This window comes from Bos indicus, chromosome 15, assembly GCF_029378745.1.
Source record: "Bos indicus isolate NIAB-ARS_2022 breed Sahiwal x Tharparkar chromosome 15, NIAB-ARS_B.indTharparkar_mat_pri_1.0, whole genome shotgun sequence".
Classification (NCBI taxonomy): domain Eukaryota; kingdom Metazoa; phylum Chordata; class Mammalia; order Artiodactyla; family Bovidae; genus Bos; species Bos indicus.
In genome coordinates this window covers 47,196,239-47,205,621 of record NC_091774.1, presented here as the reverse complement: position 1 = coordinate 47,205,621, position 9,383 = coordinate 47,196,239, and the positions used below count along the sequence as shown (strand labels likewise).

Genomic DNA, 9,383 nt, shown 5'->3' with positions numbered 1-9,383 from the left:
TGGGATGGGGCTCAACACACATGCTGGTGAACTCTCTTGGACTTTGAAGACAAGGAACACTTCCTTGAACAAGGCAGAATAACTCAAAAGCTGCCATTTAAGCCCTGGAGTACTTATACTTGGACAGTTCTATAAGAGAAAAAATAAACTTCTATCCTGTTTAAGCCCTTGTATTTAGAGGGTCTTTTTGTTATTACAGCATATATGTAGTAGACAGAATGTTAACATGGTGCCCAAGATTTCCCACCCAGCTGTGTACACACCATGTATAAGCCCCAGGACTGAATATGACAGGTTTTGCTTCTCTGATTAGGTTGTATTATATGACATACTTGACTGTAAGAAAAGGAGATTATATGGATAGGCCAGGCCTAACTGCATTTTAAAAGCAGGGAGTTTTCAGGACTTCTCTGGTGGTTCAGTGACTAAGACCATGCTCCCAATGCAAGGGGCCCAGGTTTGATCCCTGGTCAGGGAACCAGACCCCACATGCTACAACAAAGACCTGGCACAGCCAAATAAATATATAAAAGGCAGGCAGAAGAGAATGTCAGAGAGATTTGAAACATGAGAGGGGTTTAAGGCACTGTGCCTGATTTGAAGATGAAGATACCATATGGCAAGAAAGACCAATGCCTCTTGGATGGAGCGGAGACTGGCCCCTGATGGCCAGGAGGAATCAGGGACCCCATCCCATAACCACAAGAAACTGAAAAATGCCAACAAAAAGAATGAGCTTGGGGACTTCCCTGGCCATCCAATGGTTAAGACTCTGCACTTCCATACACACACACATGCACAAAAAAACAGAATGTGCTTGGAGGAGGATCTTCCCCCAGAGCCTCCAGACAAGAACTCAGTACAACCAACAGCTAGATTTCAGGCTTATGATATCCTGAGCAGAGAACCCAGTCAAGCCATGATGAGGGCACTGACATACAGAACTGTGAGATACTAAATGGGTGTTATTTTCAAGCTGCTTAGTTTGTGGCAGTTGGTTATACAGCACAGAAAACTTGTCTGTCTCTTAAATGATTGGTAGCAGAGATGCACTGTACTAAGGCTCTGGGGTGGGAGCATGCTGGGTGTGATTCTGTGAATGGGGAGAGAAGGACAGAGTTCACAGAGGTAGTAGTCAGCTGAGCAGTAGCAACTTGTAGGCCTTGTAGGACTTCCTGAGGGAACGAGATGATACAACATTAGTGAGTTTGAGCAGAGTAGTGATACGATCTGCCTGTATTTGAAAAAGGCCACAGGCTGGTCTAAAAAAAGCAGATTGTATGGGCAAGGGTGGAAGCCAAGAGATGAGTTAGAAGGTGATGGAATAATCCAGTTGAGAGGTGATAGTGGCCTAGACCAAGGTTTAGCTCTTTGGTGGTGTTCAGTCACTCAGCCATGTCTGACTCTTTAGGACTCCACGGACTGCAGCACACCGGGCTTCCCTTTCCTTCACCATCTTAGTGACTTAGTGGGTTTAGCTCTTAGTGGTGAGAAATACTTGGATTTTGGACATATTTTGAAATCACAGTTTCACAGAATTTTTGCTGAACGATTAGACATGGGATGTGTGCAGGGGTCGGGGGTGGGGAACTATCAAGGGGACATTTCATGCAAAGATGGGCACAATAAAGGGCAGAAATAGTATGGACCTAACAGAAGCAGAAGATATTAAGAAGAGGTGGCAAGAATACACAGAAGAACTATACAAAAAAGATCTTCATGACCCAGATAACCACAATGGTGTGATTACTCACCTAGAGCCAGACATCCTGGAATTCAAAGTCAAGTGAGCCTTAGGAAGCATCACTACAAACAAAGCTAGTGGAGGTGATGGAATCCAGCTGAGCTATTTCAAGTCTTAAAAGATGATGCTGTTAAAGTGCTGCACTCAATATGCCAGCAAATTTGGAAAACTCAGCAGTAGCCACAGGACTGGAAAAGGTCAGTTTTAATTCCAATCCCAAAGAAAGGCAATGCCAAAGAATGTTCAAGTTCAGTTCAGTTCAGTCACTCAGTCATGTCCGATCCCATGAATCGCAGCACGCCAGGCCTCCCTGTCCATCACCAACTCCCGGAGTTCACTCAGACTCACGTCCATCGAGTCAGTGATGCCATCCAGCCATCTCATCCTCTGTCGTCCCCTTCTCCTCCTGCCTCCAATCCCTCCCAGCATCACAGTCTTTTCCAATGAGTGAACTCTTTGCATCAGGTGGCCAAAGTACTGGAGTTTCAGCTTTAGCATCATTCCTTCCAAAGAAATCCCAGGGCTGATCTCCTTCAGAATGGACTGGTTGGATCTCCTTGCAGTCCAAGGGACTCTCAAGAGTCTTCTCCAGCACCACAGTTCAAAAGCATCATTTCTTCAGCGTTCAGTTTTCTTCACAGTCCAACTTTCACATCCGTACATGACCACTGGAAAAACCATAGCTTTGACTAGATGGACTTTTGTTGGCAAAGTAATGTCTCTGCTTTTGAATATGCTGACTAGGTTCGTCATAACTTTCCTTCCAAGGAGTAAGCGTCTTTTAATTTCATGGCTGCAATCACCATCTGCAGTGATTTTGGAGCCCAAAAACATAAAGTCTGACACTGTTTCCACTGTTTCCCCATCTATTTCCCATGAAGTGATGGGACCAGATGCCATGATCTTCGTTTTCTGAATGTTGAGCTTTAAGCCAAATTTTTCACTCTCCTCTTTCACTTTCATCAAGAGGCTTTTGAGTTCCTCTTAACTTTCTGCCATAAGGGTGGTGTCATCTGCATATCTGAGGTTATTGATATTTCTCCTGGCAATCTTGATTCCAGCTTGTGTTTCTTCCAGTCTAGCGTTTCTCATGATGTACTCTGCATATAAGTTCTACCGCACAATTGCACTCATCTCACGCGCTAGTAAAGTAATGCTCAAAATTCTCCAAGTTAAGCCTCACTTGGATCAAGGAGTTTGTCTTACTTGGAATTTTTGTTAAGGGTGTGATAGTCTAGATGGATACATGCAAGTGCATGTTGGGTGGGGTGGGGTGTCCCAAAATACCCCTGTTGTAAGTGCCCATAGCAATTTACAGGCTCAGTAATAGATAAACAAGCATATGGACTACACCTGCCCACGATACCCTCAGGATTGCTACTTTCCCAAATCTCCCAGGTTCAGTACCTGAACCGAGAACTTCCAGATGTTCAAGCTGGATCTAGAAAACACAGAAGAACAGAGATCACATTGCCAGCATCTATTGGATCATAGAAAAAGCAAGAGAGTTTCAGAAAAACATCTAATTCTGCTTTATTGACTGTGCCAAAACCTTTGACTGAGTGGATCACAACAAACTGTGGAAAATTCTTCAAGAGACGGGAATACCAGACCACCTTACTTGCCTCCTGAGAAATCTGTATTCAGGTCAAGTAGCAATAGTTAGAACTGGACATGGAACAACAGACTGGTTCCAAATTGGGAGAGGAGTATGTCAAGGCTGTATACTGCCACCCTGTTTATTTAACTTATGCATAGAGAAAATCATGCAAAATGCCAGGCTGGATGAAGCACTAGCTGGAATCAAGATTGCCAGGAGAAATATCAATAACCTCAGATACGCAGATGACACCACCCTTATGAAAGGAAGTGAAGAGCATCTTGATGAAAGTGAAAGAGAAGAATGAAAAAGCTGGCTTAAAACTCAATGTTCAAAAAACGAAGATCATGATATCTGGTCCCATTCCTTAGTGGCAAATAGTTGGGGAAACAATGCAAACAGTGACAGAGTTTATTTTCTTGGGCTCCCAAATTACTGCAGATGGTGACCACAGCCAAGAAATTCAGATGGTTGCTCCTTGGAAGAAAAGCTATGGCCAACCTACGCAGCATATTAAAAAGCAGAGACAGTACCTTGATGACAAAGGTCTGTCTAGTCAAAGCTTTGGTTTTTCCAGTAGTCATGTAAGGGATGTGAGAGTTGGACCATAAAGAACTGAGCGCTGAAGAATTGATGCTTTCAAAATGTGTTGGAGACACATTTGTTGGGACTCTTCAGAGTCCCTTGGACTGCAAGGAGATCAAACCAGTCAATCCTAAGGGAAATCAGCCCTGAATATTCATTGGAAGGACTGATGCTGAAGCTGAAACTCCAATACTTTGGCTACCTGATGTGAAGAACTGACTCATTGGAAAAGACTCTGATGCTGGGAAAGATTGAAGGCAGGAGAAGGGGATGACAGAGGATGAGATGGTTGGATGGCATCACTAACTCGATAGACTTGAGTTTGAGCAAGCTCCGGGAGTTGGTGATGGACAGGGAGGGCTAGCGTGCTGCAGTCCATGGGGTTGCAAAGAGTCAGACACAACTGTACAACTGAACTGACTGAAACTTTGACCCAAGCAACTGGAAAAACAGACTTGCTATTTACTGAGATGTGGAAGAAAACGAAAGAAACAGGCTTATTTGGGGGAGGAGGCAGTTAGGACTCAGGTTTTGGACCTTTTAAGTTTTTAAGTTTGGGATTCTTATCAGATATCCAAAGTGGAGCTGGGACTCTGTCGCTGAATTTCTATTTATTTTAATCCTTCAGGCGTTTTCCCCTGCCCTCCCACTATCCCAAAACCCCCAGATTTTGAGCTCCCCTGTGATCAAGGAGTTTGTCTTACTTGGATTTTTTGCTAGGTGTGGTGGTCTAGGTGGGGTGGGTTGGGGTGTCCCAATGACCCCTGTTGTGGGTGCCCGTAGCAACTTACAGGCTCAGTAATAGATAAACAGGCAATATGGACTACACCCGCTCGCGACGCCAGCAGGATTGCTACTTTCCCAAATCAAACAAGTCGTTCTTTTCCAAACCCAACCAACCAGACTGCCTATTCCCAAGGCCTGCGAGCAGAGGGCAGATTTGGCCTGGGCCCGCCCCCTCCCCCAGGGCCCCGCCCCTTCCTGGCCCCGCATGGGCTCTCACCGGAGGCTCGGGCCTCAGGCGACGTGCTAACTGTTCTAACAGTTGGGAGGGATGGGGCCGCGGGTGAGTCCGCTGCTGGGGATCCCTTCCTTTCGCAGCACTGCTCCCAGACACACAGACACACACATTCTCACCACTGACCCCCACCCCGCCCGGAGTGTCCCGTTCTCCCACACCCCCTCCCTTCCTCTCCCCTTTCACCTCCTCTTCCTCCCGCACCCAGCCCAGCAGTCTCCGCTCTTCCCCCGCCCCCGCCTCTATCCCGCTTAGTAGTCCTTTGTACCCTCTCCTCTGGTTTCTATCCTCAACACGTTCTCTTAGTCCACGGGAGGGCAAACGGGACCGGGCTTTGCTGCCTGTCCGTGACGACCTGTTCTCCTTCAGGCGATCGCCAGGCTCCAGTCCCAGTGACTGTTCCCTGCTATTCTGAGGTCCTCTGAGTGAGCCCTTTTAGGTGCGTGAGCCACTTTGCCTCTACCAGTGATCATACGTGTGCGTGTCAGGCTCTGTTTTGGGGGTGGCTGTGAATAGAGCGAGCCTGTGCCGGAGATCCAAGTCTTACAGTGATCATACGTGTGCGTGCCAGTCTCTGTGTGGGGGTGGCTGTGAATAGAGCAAGCCTGAGCCCAAGTCTAAGTTCATCCGTTTCTCCTACAGGCACTTCCCCATGAGACCTCACCAGCACATCCCGCTCTCTTCCCTTCCCTTGCCTTCTGTGCCCCATAGCCCAGGTGAGGGGATGGTGTCGGGGGCAGTGGAAAGGGACTCCTGTGCAGGGAGGGGCCTGCCTCTGTCCTGGGCCTGCTTTTCACCGGTCTTAAGGGGAAGCTGTAGGGTTGGTTGAGGGTCTCAGGAAACTGCAGCTCTATCCATCTCACTGTCCTAAGTCCCTCCCTTCCCCGTTCTCCCAGTCCCCTTGACACTGCCCAGAGCCTAAGCCCCCTTCTCTTGCCTCTCTTGCGCTGTACCAAGCAGGTGAGATCCATCAACCAGGAGCCTGGAACTGGCAGTTGGATCCTGAGCAATGGGCAGGAGCAGTTCGACAACAGTTGAATGCCTGGCTCCTCTTGGTCTCAGATGAAGAGGCATCATCTAAAGCCCTTGAATCTCCACGCTCTGTAGGTGTCCTGGACAAAGCAGAGCAGCACCAAACCTGTCAGAGAAAAAAGAGGCAGTCTCTGAAGGCAGTGACTCGGTCTGAGCAGCCCACAGTGCTGGAGCTCCTGGTAGCTGAGCTCCAAACCCTGTTCTCGAAAGTGCTACAGGATGGCAGCCCTGCGGCGTGGAACTACCTGCACGCCGTGCTGGGTCTGCTGCCCCCATATCGAGCGCTGCTGGTCGGCCGCCTTGACTTGCTGCCTTTCCTAGAGCGGCTATACTGCTGGGCACCCTGGGTTCAGGCCCAGCTCCACTTGGATCTGCTGGATGCCATAGACCAGGCCTTTCCCCGAGATACCTCATTGTTAGAGGGCACCTCCCATGTTGACTGCTATCCCCAGAAGAAGAGGTTCCATCATGGGACCCCATGCCCAGCATGCCCTTTTGTGCAGGCCCAGTCGGAAGGGCAGCAAGTCGAGGACGATTTGGCCACATGGCTGCGACCACTGACCCTGCCCGAGCTACAGCACAGCCTGGGTATTGTCGGTGCGGAAGTGGCCATGGAAGAGACCCAGTGGCTAGATGGCCTCAGGCTTCTGCCCTTGGCACTGGCGACTGACATCCCAGTACAGTATGAAAGCAGGGACACTGACAACGCAGAGGAGGAGCCTGTTGGAAGAACAGAGACTAAGTAAGTGAGGAACCTAGTCCAGGGCTTTGAGCCAAGGAAAGAAAAAAAACCTCTTCCTTTCTGTCTGCTAATAATCCCAGTGGTCTCAGTGTTAATCCCCTTAGGAAAATGCAGAAATTAATGAAAATCACAAGGCAACCTCCAGGAAGCCAAAGCTTCAGAAAACAGCCTGAGTTTCCAAGAGTTTCTAGAGTTCTTTCTCATGTAGCGCTTAGTTGTTTTTCTCACTTGTTCCGTAATCCCTGAATCTTGCCCCTAGGCCTACCTACTGCAGGATACTCAATCTGGATCTCTTTCTCCAGATGCTCCTAGGTGAGTGCCTGTCTGGGGGCCCCTCCCACTCGTCTATGTGGGAGGGGCCCCCTCCCATGTCTTGGAGCTAAACCAGCTCCAAGGCAGACTAGAGTTGGCTGCACTGCCAGCTAAGACTTTTCATTCTGATCCTTCCAGAGTCTTCTTGCCCTACGAGTGAGGGACTCTTGGCCCTTGGGGTGATGATTTTCTCCCCAGTGTGGCTCTTAAACTGCTCTCTTAGGATTTCAGAATGCCTACAGAGACACCCTCTTCTCAGAGTTCTCTAACTCTAGTCTTGGAATTTCTCCCTGTCCCCTGGCCAGCTTCTCTGTGACACATTCTGGAAACTCAAGCTGTTTTCTGTTTCATATTCTCTAGGACTGGCTTGCAGGCATTCATACATTCACTGTCTGGGAAGAAGGCTAGTTTTACTTTCAATCAACCTTGGCGTTCTCAATTTTAGCTCTATTAATGGCTGGGTCAGACTTCCCTGGTGGCTCAGATGGTAAAACGTCTGTCTACAATGAGGGAGACCCGGGTTCGATCCCTGGGTTGGGAAGATCCCCTGGAAAAGGAAATGGCAATATACTCCAAGACTATTGCCTGGAAAATCCCATAGACAGAGGAGCCTGGTAGGCTACAGTCCATGGGGTCGCAAAGAGTTGGACACGACTGAGCGATTTCACTATATCACTATATATGGCTGGGTCAAGTTTTTCCTAAAGCCTTAGAGCCTTAACAGTGGGCAGATAGATAGGCTCTTGGAGTCCTGATGGAAGGTGGTCAGTGCTTTCATTGTGTATGCCTTCAATAGCCCCACCAGATGCTTTTTTTTCAATGATCTGCCCTGTGCCCTGAGTATAAGTCTCCTTTCCTAGGGGAGCAATCTAGATTGAGTGAGAATGGGCTGAGATGCTGGCAAGAAGTCAAGTTCTTGGTCCTCTTTTTGGAGCTGGCAGTAAACCTCTGAGGCCTAGTTAATATGGCTTAATTTCACCATATTCCCCAGGACTGGCCTCCCAGGCATTCATACGTTCAAGAAGTATTATTGGATAAACAATATATATCAGGAACTGCTAGATGCTGAGGATAAGAGAGATTCAATGTCTTCCCTTGGGTTTTGCTGCTGCTGCTGCTGCTAAGTGGCTTCAGTTGTGTCTGACTCTGTGCAACCCCACAGATGGCAGCCCACCAGGTTCCTCTGTCCCTGGGATTCTTCAGGCAAGAGTACTGGAGTGGGTTGCCATTTCCTTCTCCACCCTGGGGTTTTACAGCTTAGTTAAGGGAGATAGATGTTAAATTAGTTGATTTAAGTAAAATAGCATTACAATTTGTGTTAAATGCTACAAAATCAAAGAACACTGCCTTTTCCCTGGCTCTTCCTCTAGGGGTATGTGTTTGTGTGTGTGCATGCACATCAGAATTAGGAGAAAGCACATCAGAGGAGTTTGGGTTTAAATTTGGGTTGACAAAATACCTTGAAGGTCAGGAAGTGAAATAAAGTGGAAAGTTTCAAAGAGGAGGGAGTAGTCAGTGTTAAACTCTATCAAGACAATTAAGAAAAATCTGAAAAAATATTCACTGGATTTAGCAACAAGGAAGAGGTTGGTGAGAGCAGTTTCAGTGTAGTTTCTTGATGAGGAAGGCAGACTGTAGTGCATTCAGAAGTGAATGGAAGGGGAAGAAGTGGAAATCAGGTTTCATTCTTTCATGAAGCTTGGCTTGAAAGAGAGCGATTAGGACAGCAGATTGAAAGAACAATGGTGTCTGAGTAGGACTTTCAAAAAATGGAGAGGTGTTTATAGCCCTCAAGACAGTCTTTGAGAAGTTGGTGCTCAATAAATATTTGTAGAGTGAATGAATAAGTATAGGCTAACAATGGAAGAAGAGGAGATTAAAAATACATCATGAAGAGGGGAGAAGGGATCCAGAGCACAAATGGAGGAATTAGTCTTGGAAAGAAGAAGGTCACTCCTTCCACTCAAATTTGGAGGCAAAAGTAGAATGGAAATATGTACAGATAAATGTGTGGGAAGGCAGCTGAACTTGAGGGAGTTATTTCATGGCTGAGAGCCTCAGTTTTTACTGGGCAGGGACAGAGGCAAAGAAGGGGACTGGGAGCTCAGCGGGGCTGGGCGTGGGAGTGGGGAGGTGGAAGCCTGCAAAAGCAGTCAAGGAGACTGCAAGGGGTAGCTGCCTGAGGACTTGTACTAAGACATCAAGCAGAGCAAGCCCACAGATGAGAATGGACTCCAGGAGTCTATACAGGAGATAATATTTCTGTTCTGAGATCTTCTGAACCTGCTTAGTACAAGTAGGGCTTTAATTATCAAGGAAATGAAACTTTAGTGCAGTTACACCATTAAGA

General features: G+C 47.5%; 1 protein-coding gene across 3 annotated transcripts in view; it reads left to right on the top strand.

Moving 5' to 3' along the window:
• Positions 1–4,920: 4,920 nt before the first annotated feature.
• The window catches only part of DNHD1 (dynein heavy chain domain 1), a 63,518-nt gene continuing 59,055 nt past the window's right edge, over positions 4,921–9,383 (top strand). For 2 of the 3 annotated variants that reach the window (XM_070803761.1, XM_070803762.1), the window contains exons 1-4: positions 4,923–4,995; positions 5,317–5,386; positions 5,590–5,663; positions 5,908–6,721. In XM_070803761.1, the coding sequence (XP_070659862.1) occupies positions 5,600–5,663; positions 5,908–6,721 (878 nt within the window). In that variant the 5' untranslated portion in view covers positions 4,923–4,995; positions 5,317–5,386; positions 5,590–5,599. Of the gene's footprint in view, positions 4,996–5,316; positions 5,387–5,589; positions 5,664–5,907; positions 6,722–9,383 lie in introns of all 3 variants that reach the window. The other variant, XM_070803760.1, reaches the window with a different exon arrangement.